The 15,638-nt window shown below is 45.8% G+C and overlaps 1 protein-coding gene across 4 annotated transcripts in view; it reads left to right on the top strand.

Annotated features, from left to right (window-relative positions):
* Positions 1–9: 9 nt before the first annotated feature.
* Positions 10–15,638, top strand: part of OTULIN (OTU deubiquitinase with linear linkage specificity) — a 29,185-nt gene continuing 13,556 nt past the window's right edge. Inside the window, exons 1-3 of one of the 4 annotated variants that reach the window (XM_045863363.3) lie at positions 10–319; positions 7,487–7,563; positions 12,982–13,079. In XM_045863363.3, coding sequence (XP_045719319.1) covers positions 144–319; positions 7,487–7,563; positions 12,982–13,079 — 351 coding nt within the window. In that variant the 5' untranslated portion in view covers positions 10–143. Of the gene's footprint in view, positions 320–681; positions 754–7,486; positions 7,564–12,981; positions 13,080–15,638 lie in introns of those variants that run through there. The other 3 variants (XM_045863372.3, XM_054504747.2, XM_045863380.3) reach the window with 3 other exon arrangements.

Below are 15,638 nucleotides of genomic sequence, written 5' to 3'. Positions count from 1 at the left end.
CGCGTGCGGAAGCGTCCCGCGCAGCCTCGGAAGCCGGCGAGCTGTGGAGCGGCGGCGGCCACGGCCGGGCGCCCCGACGGGAGGGGCCCTGGATCGCTCGGAGGCGGCCGAACCGGTGTGTCGCCGCCGCCGCCGGCGGCCCCATGAGTCGGGGCACCATGCCCCAGCCCGGAGCGTGGCCGGGCGCGAGCCGTGCTGAGAAGCCGGCGCGGGAGGCGGGGGCCGCGTCCCCGGGCCCCGCGAGAGCCGCGGCGCCGGAGGGCGGGAAGGCGGCGGCCGGCGGGCAGCCGCGCATCGCGGTGCGGTGCCCAGCCGAGCAGTGAGTCGCGGGGCGCAGCGGGGACGGGCGGGGGTGCCGGGCTTGTTCCCCTCGGGAAGGGTGGGCGTGGGCTGGGCTGGGCTGGGCTGGGCTGGGGAGTAACCGGCGGAGAGCCCTTCGCATCCTCGGTTCTGGGTAAGGTCGTCGGCGACGGAGAGGAATTCGAAGACACTCGTATCCAGTGTCCGTACAGATATTTTTCCTCAGGGCCCGGGGTCTCACAATTCTGGTCACCCAGTGCCCCCTGGTTTTAAATCTGAAGAGCTCTGAAGTTAAAACAAAGCTCCAGGAACTTGGGACACAAACCGGAAAAGCGTCCTGTTAGAACTAACTCCCAGTGAATCTTTCCTCCGACATGGTTGGGGAAGGAAGTAAGGCTGCTTCTATCACAGCCAGAGGAAAACTGAACCACGCGACAAGTTTGTTCTTGGAAGGCAAGTCGCCGCTTGATGAGCGCCCCACCTGTTGAACAGACTTTGGACGGAGTCTGACCCAATTCTCTCTTGCCCGTTAACGGCTTAACTAGCTGTCCCCTCCCCCTTTGTTTTTAAATACGAAAGGCAGCGCTGGTTAGATCAATTATTTAGTGAATTGTAAAGGAGGCAGCATAAAGGCAGGCGTTTATGGTTTTAGCAAGGGCCTGGGAGTGAGATGGAAGCAGAGTATAGACTTGAAAGCTGAAACTGTTTCTACGGTTTCAGGTTCTAGGCACATATAATTGATGAAAGCACTCAACCATTTTGACAGATAGCTTAATTGGCTGGCAAGTTGAATTGTAAGGTGTGTTCAAATGTGATTTTGTTGTTGTTGTTGGCGTTTTCTGAAGAGGGGTCCTTGGCAGGCCTGCTATGCAGCTAGTGTATTACAACGTTGATGTGCATGGTTCTTTACCATGGGCGTTGACGTTCTCATTTATTGAGCGTCTAAGTCCTCTGGGATGGTATTATCCACACGTAACGTGTTAATGGCCACTGGGAAGGATTTGGAGTAGGCAGTCTCAAACTCCTGCCTGTGCAGGTGACCTCAGTGAGTGCAGCTGACCAGGTGTGGACCATGGGTTTCTGGAGAGCTGTGTCCATCACTGTTGGAGTCAGAGTCCACTAGGTTCTACCCTCTGCCTGCTGGATTTTCTGTATTTAAAGAGTCCAGATATCCTGAATTTTTAATGAAATATCCTGATTTTTAAAAAGTAGCATTTTATTTTTTAACTGAAACCCCTGTGCAGGCCCGTGTGTGAGCTGATGTGGTCTCTGGCTGCAGGTTTGCTCTCTGGGTTAGAGAACGACCTCAGACTCTGCAGAGGGTAAAGTAGGGTGGGCAGTGGTGGGAGTGAGGGGGTGGGGTGGGGGGGTGGTCTTCTGCTTCTGCCCCTCCACAGTCCATGCTGGTTTCTAACTGCTGCTGACTTCCTCTTGCCCTGGTGGTCAGAGCTGTGACTCCCCGGTTAGAGACCCTCCCCCTCAGAAGCTGCACCTTAGCCTTGAGTGGAGCATTCTCATGCCCCTTTGAGATGCAGAAACTTTGAAGCCAGAACCATGTTCCTAAAAGTATGCATAGTTATTTGGCAAGTTTTTCTGCTGGATGTGGTTTCCAGAGTCAGAACCTGGGGAAATAGGCCCATGGTGGGAAGGAGCACTCTTTCCTGATGAAAAGGTTTTGAGGCACATCCCTTCTTACCGCTGTCAGTAGATTTACAGACAGTCTGAAAGGAATCTAAGAAAAAAAACCAGCCTTGGTTTGTCATTTACACATAGGAAACTGAGTTGCAGATTGCAGAGGTGCTTCTTGACCAGGGAGACAGGGAGTGGGTTTCAGGGCCAAGTTCCCTGATGCCTTGGTGGGAGCCTACCTCCATCTTTTTCTGGCTTTCTCAGCAGAATCAGGCAGAGGAACATGATTTATAATGACCTCTCCCCTTCCCTCCTCTAGCTCATTTGAGAGCTGCCGTTGGCTGGCATCCCCTGGACAAGCCCTGAGGATGGCTCACAAGATGACTTATGGTCTGATTTGGAGAAGTCTTAGGTCACACCAGATTTGGTTGACTTTTCTTGGAGCTTCCTTACTGTTTCTGTGAGCACATCTGCTGTGCTCTCTCCCCTGCTCACCCCGCCCCTGCATTTGAAACTGAGACTGTGTCCACTTCTTGCCTTTAGCTAAGGAAGCTACTGTCCTTGAGGACCAAGATGGTCCTGAGACATGGTCGGTGGCCAGGCTAGACATGCTTAGGGAATTGAGAAGCAAGACTACTTCAAGGCCGGTCTTTGCCTGCCTGATGGGGGGACATGGTTTGAATCTAGGGTCCATATGCTGACTGTGTGTGGTGGGGAGCAAATGTCCGTGAACCCCTCTGAAATTGAAGGTGAAATTTTATGTGTATTTGTTTTTCTGGCCTGAGGTTCTGATGAAAGCTATGGATTTTCAAAAGGGCTGTGAGCAACGAGTTTCTAAACCATTGTTCTTGGGTGTTGCTACATGTACTGTTGTGTGAAAGTGTTTTCCCACTCGCCTCACTCCTTAGCTCCCGTGGGATATGTTTGATGGGGTACCAACCACTCCCTCTTGCCCCTTCTCCCACCTAGAAGTAAAGACTGTTTCAGACCTCATTGTTGAGGATGTCTGGGTTGTCCCCAGCTACCTCTGGAAGTCACGTGGAGTAGCATGAGCCAGTCATGGAAAGTCCACTTGCAGAAGGGAGATGGAATTTTGGCTTGGGTGCCGGTACTTTCCTGCATTTGATGTGTTGTTCACCCATCTCTACAACCGCTAAGTGGTGGAGAAAGGCTGGGTTGAGTGGTCTTTGCTTTTCCTGTGCCTTTGTGGGAAGGTACATTGGCGTCACAGTGGTTGACACTGTCTTACGAACACTGCCTGGGCCGTGGGTCTTCTAGGGTAGGCCAAGTTAAGCATGAACTACGGTGTTCAAGTTCAGAAAGCTGAACAAAGCCATAGTTAGCTTTTTTAGACAATTAGGGGGGACTTAATGCAAATGTTCATAATGGTGAGTGATTACAATGCTGTCTTGTTGGTTTTGCATATATGTTAGAATTGACTTTTTTCATATTACATGTATCAGAAATTGAAAAATTGGCTCTACAGAAATGTCTTGCTTCACTGAGCTCTGTGTTTCTAGTTGATAGCTTTTGTTCTTGGCAACGGTATAATTTTGTCTCTGTAGTAAGCATTTTTTAATTAAATTTTGAAACATTTATTGTTATACAGGTCTTTGAACAGAGCAAGAGAGGTTATAATTTGGTCTGCAGAATCATGTCATTCATTCAATCATGTTTATTGCCTTTATATTAAGAATAAAATATTTCATCTCTAGCTTAAGAGAAAACCAGACCTTGAAAATGCACACTTTAAAATAACAGCGTGCTAAACTAAGAATTTTCTAAGTAGAACTTATTAGGATTTTGGTTTTAAAATTTAACTCAGTTGTGTAATTGAGCATGACTCACATGCCATTGTCCCCAAGAAATCAAGTCACTTTTAGGACTTTGTCTTACTTTTCTAGCTATCTGTATGTTTTCTAGAAGGAAACCTTTCGCCGTAGTGATCATTTGAGTCTTTGGGTTTCAGTGGCCTCTTTAGTGCCAAATGGTAAGCACTCTCCATCCCCACCCCAACTTGACATACAGACACAAAAGGCTACTAAATTTCTGAAACTGGTCATCATTGACGATTTTATCTTACAATGCAATATCCTTTTTCTTTTCACTACCTTCCCTTCTCATAACAAAAATTCAAACCTCTAGTTTAGATATAATAAATAGACAACAAACAAATAATATATAAATATAAAATATAAATAAATATATGTTTAATATATAAATATTTTATTTTGTCATTTTCAGCCTTAATATTCTGATACTTAAAAAGGTTAAAGCAAAAGATTATTATTATTATTATTTTTTAAGATTTTATTTATTTGAGAGAGAGAGTGAGAGAGAGAGAGAGAGCACGAGAGGGGGGAGTGGGAGAGGGAGAAGGAGACTCCCCGCTGAGCAGGGAGCCCGATGCGGGACTCAATCCCGGGACTCCAGGATCATGACCTGAGCGGAAGGCAGTCGCCCAACCAACTGAGCCACCCAGGCGCCCAAAGCAAAAGATTATTGAGTGAACTATTTTCTTAAATAAAATTTTTATTTTTCTTGTTCTCACAAATCTCTCTCCCTCTCTCTCTCTCTGGTTGGTTGTCCTTATGTTGGATGACTGTTTCATTTTGGCTGTTAAGTATCTTCTTTCCTGACCATAGTAATTGAATGTATTGCTTGAACTTAAAATTTATTCTCTCTCCAAGGAATTAGAGCTTTAGTATCATTTTTAAGGTGGCCTTTAAAGGCGATATTACAGTTTCCTTAGTGGCCTAGTAAAGTTAGCAAATGTCCTTGGATACTTGTCCTTGGTGGCCAGGCAAGTTAGCAAACATTTGTGCACAGGATCTGAATGAAATCTGGTTGTGGTTAAAGTAATTTGAATGCATGCTGGCCTCCCATTTACCCATTTCTGCTTTGCTGCTTTTGTATGTCTTGAATCAGTGCTTTTTTATTTCCAATAATCTTCCTTTCTACTCTGTCTTCCCTTCACATTTAGTTCTCACGTTGATTTCTTTTCGTTCCATTCCTCCTGGCCTTTGTGGGAATTTTTATGTGTGGCTGTACCAAGAGATGCTTGTTTGGAGAACTTCCTCTGGGCACTGGTGTTGGGATTGCATTTGGGGTATTTTGCAGATTAAAAGGAAGAGGACAAAGGGGGAGGCAAATATGCCTGTAGCAGAGCCACAGAATTCGCTTGAAGTACAGTTTTTAACAACACGTAGATTCGTAGTCTGGTAGAACTTAAGACCTGGAAGAGGAACCGTTCAGATTGTACAGATCTTGTCCTCTCTTCTCACTTTGAAGATGAGAAAAACTATGGCCCAGATTAGGGAAGTGGCTTGCCTGAAGACATGCTTCTGATAATGTCAAGAAAGTAGTTCACTTCAGTGCTTGTTTTGTAGGCTCAGAGTTTCTCTCCTATTTGATAAAGCTGGGAAGGAGGCCAAAAGATAAAATGAAATTATTAAAAGAAGAACTAACACATTTAGTCACTTTTGATTTTAGGCATTTGTTGTATAGTCCCTGTGAATCTGGTTTCGGTTTGCTTTTACCTCTGGCCATGGGCTTCCTGGGTGACACCATACTTTTTACTTGGAATCTCATGGGGGTCAGGGAACATGGAAAGTACCTTTTCCTAAGAGGTTCCCTCAGCCCTACGGTATTTTAAAAAATAGGCGCACACACACATCATTACCTTTATTTAGAGAGGAAAAAGAGGAGTAAGGAATGACATTGGGTGAGTTGTTTGTTAGTACCGTGCGCTAGTGGTGTAGTACGAGAATGAGAATAGCGAACTTTTTGGAGAGCTGATACTTTACATGTGTCCATTTTCACAACAGTCTTCTGGGGTGAGTTCTCTCACTGTCCTTTTTACAGTGCTTACATTTAAGTGGTTGAATTTAGGCACGGAGAGGTATGGTTACTTCAGTTCCATGGTCACACACGCAGGGCTAATGAGGGCTGGAGGGCGGAGTGGTTAAAACCTGACCTTGTAACTTCTGGGTCTCTGCTCTGGCCATGGCATTCTATAGCCGGGTCACCCATACCGTGTGTGTCCTGATGTCTTAGGCAGTGAGCCATTCCAGCAGAGGGAATGGACTGAGCCAGTCACCAGTGTAAAAGCAGAGGCTAAGTGTTGGTCAAGTGTTTGGACTGAAGCGGGGGTGTGTGTAGGGGAATCACGGAATACAGGCTAGTGTGGTGGGTTGGGTCCACCACATAAGAGACTTCCCTGCTTATTTGGGAATTAAAGGGTTTCAGTGAGGTGGGGGAAGGTGGGTATGTTAGATTTCCCACTTCAGTCTGCTTCTCTCAGTATCCCTTCTTCATCTGCTCACCTCTTCCTTCCTCTTTCCCCCTGCTATGCTGGGCCATGTACCAGGAGCTGGGGTGTCGGGGGAATTGGGGATGGGAGTATTTCAGGTCATTCGCTTAATTCCTTATTTGTTACTGACCTTATTAACTCCTTCCTGTGTTTCCTTGCGCCTGGAGCCTCTGTCTTGTGTGGAGATTGGGCTGTGCTGTCATGGGGAGGAAGCATAGGGAATTGGGGGTCTGGTTACACTTTATGTGTACGTCGGCCAGTTGCCTCGCTTCCAGCTCTGGGGGTCTCCTGTACCCTGAGAAGTCCTTGGCTCTGCCAGTCCCCGAGCCCCTCTGGGGGTTTTTTCAGGTTTACCGTCTTACCATCCAGCAGATGTTCCTTCACTGGCATGGAGGCTCTGTTGTCCTTGGTCATTTACTGTTTCTTTGTCCCCTTTTGGACTGTTTGGGCTTTCACATATCTTGTGGTTTTAGTACAGATAGGGTTGGTATTTCTGTTTCTCCTCATTGTCAGGTTGTGGCTTATCTTGAGGGGTAAAGGCGATAGTCCTTGTCTAGCACCCAGTGGGCTTTTTTTCCTTTCTGGTACATAGCAGGTTCTTGTTCACTCACTAAATGAGACTAGAGACTTAAGAACAAAGTCAGTCAGAGTGGCAGCACTTCAAGTATGTGGGACGAGAGGGATGTGCTCAACAGAATGTGGCTGGCTGCTTCAGAGGGGGGGGTCAGGGAGCAGGAGGAGCCTTGGGAGGTTTTTGAGCTTTGGGGACTTAAAATAATTGATGTTCTCCTATCCTTGTTTTTAAAGCGGTGATTGTAAAATTGGCTTGTGACATAATAAAGCACTTGGCCTTCATTCCTGTGTAAATACTTTTATTAGTACTGTCTCCATTCTTGGAACTTGATAGGATCGTGACAGGGCGTCGTTGATAAGACACATGCTAAGATGCTTACCAACGTGGTTGAGCCCACATTAATAGATGTTCCAGTTAAAGAGGCCTCAGAGCCATGTAGCCAGTGGAGTGATGTTAAAGTGTCTCATTTAAATTAAGAAGCTCTGAAGTGGAATGATAGAAGCATGAGCATCCGAGATTTAAGATCCATATTTATATCAGATCATCATCAATGTAATATGAAAAAAGTTAAACATTTAGTGTCTGATAAATTTTTTAAGCAAGTGCATATTGTAATAGGGAAAATGTCAGTGCAACAAATTTTTGAAATGTCTGATTTGGTGTGATTTCAGTGAGGAGGACATGTATCGTGACGCGGATGAAATAGAAAAGGAGAAAGAATTACTTACACATGAAAGAGGGTTATCAGGTATGTTTGGAATTGTTTTATTCATAGAGTTCTTACTACTTACAGTAGAAAATGCAGTAAGTCGATATATTCATTTTCATAAAATGCTGAGATGTGCTTCCTAGGAAACATTCTTATGCATACGGTCTTAGCTGCATCTAATTATTCATTTTGCTGACGTATGTTTGGGGAATACTGTTTCCTGAGGTTTTAAAATCGTAACGCAGATATTCTCCCTGTGTTCTTTACATTCACATCATTTTTGCACACGTGAGGATTTGTTCACTCTCTTGACACCACCCTCTCTCAGTCCGTGATTTCCTTCGTATTCTTAGAGGGAGTGTTTGGAGTTGAAATGCACTTTTCACTTCAAACGGAAGGACTTCTTGGGAAGCTTGGCTCCCTGTGTCTTTGCACGCACATGGCCATGTGAATTTGATTGGCTTGTAAGAAAAAATGATCATGGGATCACGAATTCTCTCATCGTGTCATGACCTTTTGTCCATGTTTCTGCTCAGTCAGGCCTGCTCTTTTGCCCCCACCCCTCAGACCCCTGTACCCAGGGCCTGTTGCTGCTAGGGGGAGGCAGGACCCCGGGCCGCCTGCACTGCGGGCAGGCCCGACGGGGCTGTCTGTGGAGAAGAACCCCCCACTTCCCCGGCTAGCTCGGGCTGGAGCTGAGGGGATGCTGCACTTGGGGGATACACCATAAGTGACTTGCAAGTGGCATTCTCTCTCATGACCTGCTGCTGGTTAGTTCTGAGCACTAGCTTGTGTTTGGTTTATGGTGAACAAAAATACCGTCGTGTGTGTAGTTAGGAACAAATGGTGCAAAGTGGGGTTTTTGATCATTTTCAGGTCTTTCTTGAGTCATCCTCACAAGAATTGGCGGAACTCTTTACTGTGGTAGCCACAGCAGACCAGCTTCTCTGTAGTTGTCCCGTCAGGCGAGTTCCCGGGGCCACCTGTCCCGGTCCTCCACGAACTGCAGAGGATGCTCGGTTTCTGCTGCCGCCGTTGCACACCGTTCACTTCGGGCCGGAGTCCTTGTTAGTCGTAGTCCTGAGGAGAAAGTGCTGCCTCCGTCGTTGTGTGTCCCCGCTGCCTTTGCAGGGACTCTTGCTTTCTCTGTCACTCTGCAGGTGCTCTGCTGTGGTTCGCCCCGTCCGCCGGGGAAGCCCTCCCTCCGCAGGTGTTTTAGCTTCTGAGGGAGCTGTGTCATTTCTGGCTTTCGTCTGAGGTTGCATCTTAGTCCTTCTGGGTTGTTGCCCTTCCTGAAATAAGATCCTTTGGAAGTGCCTCTGTAAGGGTCTGTCCGTGGGAAGCTCTGTTTGCCTGCAAATTTAGTCTTATCTTTCTTTTTTAAGAACTCCAGATGAACAGTTTAATCTTACTGAAGATGGGTAGTTAACAGTACTGCAGTCAGACTAATCCTTGGTAGATGATGTGTCAGGTGTTTTTGTCTTCTCTTTGTCTTCAGTGTTCTGCAGTTACTTTCTGCTGTCTGTTAAGTGTGGACTTTTTTTTTTTTTTAAAGATTTTATTTATTTATTTGAGAGAGAGAGAATGAGAGCACGAGAGGGAAGAGGGTCAGAGGGAGAAGCAGACCCCCCGCTGAGCAGGGAGCCCGACGCGGGACTCGATCCTGGGACTCCAGGATCATGACCTGAGCCGAAGGCAGTCGCTTAACCAACTGAGCCACCCAGGCGCCCTTAAGTGTGGACTTTTAAAAATCTACTGCTTGAGGTCTTCTTTTTGAATCCCTCGATGCCTAGTTTTCATTAGTTTGGGAGAATTCTCAGCCATTATCTTCTTTTCTTATTCTCTCTGCTTACTCCTTCCAGAACTCTAAGTAGATGTTTGCTCACCTCCTTCAGTCATCTGAGTCTCTTCATAACATGCCCTTTCATAGATATTTTTATCTTGTAGCCTCTGTTCCATTCTAGACAGTTTCTTCAGGTCTATTTTCTTTTTTGGAAAAGTTTTGGGGGCGCCTGCCTGGCCCAGTCAGTGGAGCCTGTGACTCTTGATCTCGGGGTTGTAAGTTCAAGCCCCACATTGGGTGTAGAGATTACTTAAAAATAAAATCTTAAAAAAAGAAATAAAGAGAAATGCTGTTTTCTCCCAGATTTGCCTGGTCTCTTTTTGATAGTTTATTGCCTTTTGCTCATGTTTCTTACGCCTTTTATTTCTTTAAGTATTTAAAACATACTCTTCTGGGTCTCATAATTTCATTCTCTGAAAATCTTGGCAGGTCTAATTATGCCCGTTGCTGTTTCTGCTTATTTCTTGTTTCTTCAAAGTTTGAATTGTAAGCTCAGCTTTTGTGTATCTGTGTAGGGCTTGTGTAGTCTGGCTTGAGTGGGAGAGAGTTCAGCCTTATTCTTGCCAGGCACCCGCCGTGTCACCTACTCTGGGCCACGTTGTGTTAATTTCTAAATTTGAGTTTCCGGGGTCTTGTGGCTAGTCTGAATTCCCGTCCTGTCCCTGTATGAGAGCCAGCCTGTGGTTATGAATTCTCAGGGAGACTTCCTCTTTCCCAAGCCAGAGCCCAGGCCAAGGCAGAAAGTTTTCTTATGCTCTCTGTTAGTAAAAAAACACTCCTCGCTAACAAAAGGGTCCCAGGGTCAGCGAAACTATGGCTCCCTGGCCAAATTTGATATGCTACCTGGTTTTATAAATAAAGTTTTATTGGAACTTCTTATTTACCTGTTGTCTGTGGTGGCTTTCACACATGGTAAAGTTGACTAGTTGTGACAGAAACCTTATGGCCCTCAGAGCATATGTTATTTACTCTCTGGCCCATTACAGAAAAAGTGCGATTCTTCTCCTCCCCAGCCCACCCTCTGACCCAGAGGCCCAGCTTTCTGAAGTTCAGTATTAAGTTCCCATCTTTCCAGGTTCTGAATCCTTGTCTTTGTCGCCGTATGGTGGTTAAGGACCAGACCTCTTGGTTATTTGAGCTCCTGATTACCCCTCTGGTTTTCAGCTTCTCCTTTGGCTTGTTTTGGTTTGTTTTTGTTTTTGACATTAGTAATGTTCTTTCTTGGAAACAGTCAGAGTCTGTGTAGTTTGCATTTAAACAAACTGTCTGAAACTCGAAGCTGCTTGAGGTCAGGGGCTGCCTGTCCTGTGCCTCCACTTCTCTCCTAAAGGTGGGCTTGCAGGGGCTGTTGGAGCCTGCCTCCCAAAGAACAGCGCAGAACGGGACTCCCGACTATCAGTTTGGTGCTGGCAGCTGTGTGGGTACTCCGTTTCCCCGTCCTTGCTGCCTCCTGCAGGCCTCTCATTCAGCACAGGCTTATGGCTTGTGCCTTGGCCTCCTGACCGGTGAGGTCCCCTGCCTCCTCCTCTCAGTTCTGAGGCGGTGGACCTGCCCGCCTTGCCCACAGGCCAGGGCTTACCTTGGTGTGGGCAGGAATGAGGACTGCAGGCCAGGAGAGCAGGGAGGCTGCACTTCGTTCTCATGAGGTCCTTCTTGAGCTGGAAATGTGCTCTCTGTTCAGAGGGCTGCCTGGTGGGAAAACATGGCCTAATCAGTGTCCTCACTTCTGGATGTTTGCCGTTCCTTGTACTTGTACTTTGTGGGGAGGTGAGTGAGAAGACAGATACAAGGAACTCTTCCTTCCACTGAGTAGGCACTCCCAAGTTTCTTGAATTTAAACACTGATGGGTCTGTATTTAGGATTGGCTGGGCAGCATTGGTATTTGTGGTCTCTGGATATTATGCTTCCAGGGTGTGTTTCACTTGTAAGCCATGCCACAGAATTATCTGTAACCCACAAGAAGGACTTTGTGCTCCTTACTCATCCCTGCATCTGTCACACTCTGGCTTGTCAACGCCTGTAGTCTTTTCTTCTTCAGTAGTCTTTATTTTTATTTTTTTAAAGATTTTATTTATTTGACAGAGAGAGACACAGTGAGAGAGGAGCACAGGCAGGGGGAGTGGAGGGGGGAGAGGCAGGCTTCGTGCTGAGCTGGGAGCCCGATGCGGGGCTCGATCCCAGGACCCTGGGACCATGACCTGAGCCAAAGGCAGACGCTTAACGACTGAGCCACCCAGGCGCCCCTTCTTCAGTAGTCTTTAAATCCGTTCAGGACAGAATCTGGGTCTTCACTGCCTTGGTAACCCCAGTTTCTAGCTCCGTGCCTGGCACATAGTAGACGTTCAGTAAATATGTGTTGAATCGAGCTGAGTGTGTTTTTAATTTACATCTTTCCTCAGGAGTAAATACATTATAAGGTACTTCTGTGTTTATATCTTAATTTGTTTGCTAACATTTACTTCTTCATTAATTTTAAAAGGAAGTCAAGATATGCCTGAGCATTACTTCACTTTCTTCCTAAAACACACATACCCATGTGCGTGCGTACGTGTATACCACAAAATCAACCCCCAAACCTTACGTGTTAAACAAGGGAAATATAAAGCCCATTTTTTAATTATATAATTTGTCTGATTGCAAGTTGTATTTTAGATGTCTTACAAGAGTTAAGTGAGGTCTGTAGCTCAGCTAACATTGAGAGCTCCATTAGTTTCTGGCTTATTATCAATACCTTATAGCCTTTTGGGATGAGGGCAGAGTATAAATAAATAAAGACAAATATATTTTTTGTTATAGTAGGTGTTATCTCTTTATATAGTGGATATAAAAAACTACTTAAAAATCGTTAGATGTATTTTTTCATAGTTCAGGCTACTGCACGATTAGTTTGATTAGAATAATATTCTTCTTGTGTCCGTGAAGTTCCAAGTGCTAAGGACACAGCTGAGACACAAAATAAGCCCTTGCCCTGAAGGGAACTCATGCATTACTGTGTCCGTGGGTGTGGGTGTGAGTGGGGGTTTAGGGAGAAATGCAGAAAAAGAAATATGTCAGGTGTTGATCAGTGCCCAGAAGAAAAACAAAACCGTGTAAGGGGAGTAGAGTGAAGGTGTGTATGTGTGACATTATGGGTGACATTTGAGCAGAGACCTGTAGGGAGTGCCAGAGCTCCACAGTGTGTCGAGAGGTCCAGGGGAGGCTGGCTGCTGGTCGGGCTGATGGAGTCAGTGTGGGGAGGTGTGGAAGCCGAGGCCAGAGAGGCATTGGGGGGGGCGGGGCACAGGACAGGGGACTGTTGTAGGAAGTGGGGACATCGATGCCACTCCAGTGGGAGGCTCTGGAGCTCTCAGAACCCAGGAATGATGGCAGTTGTCTGACTGAAGTTTTAAAGGCATCACTCTGGCTTTCATGTGGAGAAGAAGGTATGGTGACACTGGAGATCCATTGGAAGACCTCCGGGTTATCTAGGAGTGAGGGGGTGGGGATAGGTAGTGGCGGGATTCTGGATCTTTTTGGAATGAAGTTAGAGAAAACGTAACCTGAGTAAAGCAGTACTGTTATCTTGATTATGCTTTGTTCCATTACCCACCCACCGCCCTTTCTGATTCTTCAGCAGAAGCCAGACTGAGTGTAGCTCCTGAAATGGACATCATGGACTACTGCAAAAAAGAATGGAGGGGAAATACACAAAAAGCCACGTGTATGAAAAAGGTATGATGCCTAGATACACGAAGTTGCAAGTCTTTGAAATAGTCTGTCATCAGTAGTTACATAATATGTCCTTTTATATTTTTAGACGTAGTTACTTTAGATCATGTAGACATTGGTATTCTAATTCTAGAGATGAGGAAACAGACTCCAAAGGTAAGGGACTTGTTTCAAGTCACAGTATTAATATAGGGCCAGCTTTAGTTGTTCAGTAACTTTGTTTCTTTGAAAAACACATTTAAACAACGCTGTGCTGTTTAGAGTTGGGCCAGTCATTGGTTGTCCTCTTGGGGTCATTTGGGAATGTCCTTCTGGCCTTGTGTGGTAAAAGCTTTAGGGATGGGACCAGCAGATGCCATCCCAACTGCTGTCCCTACCTGGGTCTGGTCTCCTGCCCTCCTGTCCGAGGGGCCTGGGCTCTCCCACACTCCATGTGCAGAGGGATCTGAAACTAATCCCTTCGTTTAAGGTGTCCCTGGAGCTGATCCTCCTGGTCCTATCATGTAGATTGACGACCCTTAGGGAGTGTCCAAGGCTGTGGGACATTGGGGATTCCTGTGACGTGGTCCTCCTGTGACTGGGGCCACTCTCAGTCATAGTCGGGCCCACTTTCACTGCACACTGGTCAAGCACAGCCCCCTGTTGGTTCTCCCCTTGATGTACCCTGAATCCAGCATTCCTTAGTGGGTTGAACGATGTGAAATTGCTACTCTTTTTTTTTTTTTTAAAGATTTTATTTATTTATTTGACAGAGAGAGACAGTGAGAGAGGGAACACAAGCAGGCAGAGTGGGAGAGAGAGAAGCAGGCTCCCCGCTGAACAGAGAGCCTGATGTAGGGCTCGATCCCAGGACCCTGGGATCATGACCTGAGCCGAAGGCAGACGCTTAACGACTGAGCCACCCAGGCGCCCCTGAAATTGCTACTCTTTGACCATTTCTGAGCTACAAAAATGGCAGTTTCGACCTAAAACTTCCACCATCTCTTATAACCTCTGGGTTTATTCTTTGCTCATTTTTCTCTTGGGATTATTTATATTATGGATTTGAACGTACTTTTTTTATATTAGAGATACTGACCTGTCATATTTGATAGGAATATCTATTTTGTTGTTTAGATCTGTATTGTTTAGGATTTAAAATTTTTTAATATTTGTATATATCTGTTCTTTTCCTCAGAGCTCGTTTTTATAAAAAACATTGTGCCTCTTTCACATGCCCTGAAATGGGCTGACCTTCTTCAGAATGTAGCTGCTACTTAAAGCTCTGAGAGCCAGTGTGAGCCTTGCTCCCTGCCAGTCTGAGCTGTAGTTGTGTCTCAGGCACTTGGTAGAGAGCTCAGTCATGAAGTGCCCGCGACTATGAACGTTTAATTTGTGAGGCCATCTGCTGAATGTGTATATTTTGCCCACTTAACAGGTTTTCCAAACTTGACCCCTGTATCAAACTGGATAACCAGGAGGCTGGATACCTAACATATGTTTTCTCATCTTTCCCAGAAATGTTTTCCCTGACTTGCAGTTTTACTTTATGACCCTCCGACTCTTTTAAAGGATCTAACAGTTGGCACCACAGGGTCCATAACTTGAAAGTATCTCTGAAGTTATCCAAATATTCCATATTTTGGAACTCATGCTAAAACCCTTTCTTTGTGATTTTAGTTTGAGGGAAAGATTTGACCATGTAGTCAGACTCTTTCAGTGACCAAATAATCAAAGGCACATCAGTTAGACCAGTGTCACTTTGGGACCCGTGGCAGTAATTAGAACATCTCAGGGGCCCGGTAACAGTTCGGATCTCAGTTCTTTTTTTGTCCTTATTTATCTTACAGTTTATTTTTGTTTTGGATATTCTTTTGGGAATAAGTGTGTATAAACTCAAATTTAATTTTAGAAGTTTGATTCACCTCTGAAATAGTATGAGTAACTTATGCATTTGGAAAGATGCGGTTACAGTTGGGTCAGCCATCGAGAATATTCCCAGGGTAACAGGAGTCTGCCAAAGGGCAAAGGTGCTTGATGGACCCTTAGTATGTTGCAGCGATTGGAGCGCTGAATGAAAACGCGACTCACGCCCGCTGAGAACATCATGCTATGACTTGAACCTTGAAAACTAATAACAGAGGTCCAGTGCTTAGTCAGAGTCTGCATGGCGCCCACCCCATGACGAGGGCGGTGCTCCTTCCTTTGTGTGAGGGCAGGGTAGGAAGCAGAGTTTCAAGTGACTGTCACGGATGAGCAAGATGAGCAGAAGGGCCCGCAGGACGAGGCTAGTGAAGTGCAGGAGGCAGCGAAGTTGATCCTGATGCTCGAGCCTCATCCCGCTGGAGAAATCAGGTTGTCCTGGTGCCTGTGGACCATTTTCTGGTGGCTGTTTTTGAGTGACAACACGTATGTCACTGAACATTTTCATTTCCTCGTTTCACTTCCAGACCGAATGACACTTAAATCCACTTTGTAAAGAGTCTGATAGAATGATCCAGACATCTCCTAGCATGTAGACTGTTTTTAATACATCATGGGAACTTGGGATTTTTTTTTTTTTAATTTTTTAAAATTCAGAGA

The sequence above is a fragment of the Mirounga angustirostris genome, unplaced genomic scaffold (assembly GCF_029215605.1).
Source record: "Mirounga angustirostris isolate CCGP_5_RB_7025 unplaced genomic scaffold, mMirAng1.0.hap1 SCAF_7, whole genome shotgun sequence".
NCBI classification, from domain to species: domain Eukaryota; kingdom Metazoa; phylum Chordata; class Mammalia; order Carnivora; family Phocidae; genus Mirounga; species Mirounga angustirostris.
This window is presented reverse-complemented; position numbering and strand designations above follow the sequence as displayed.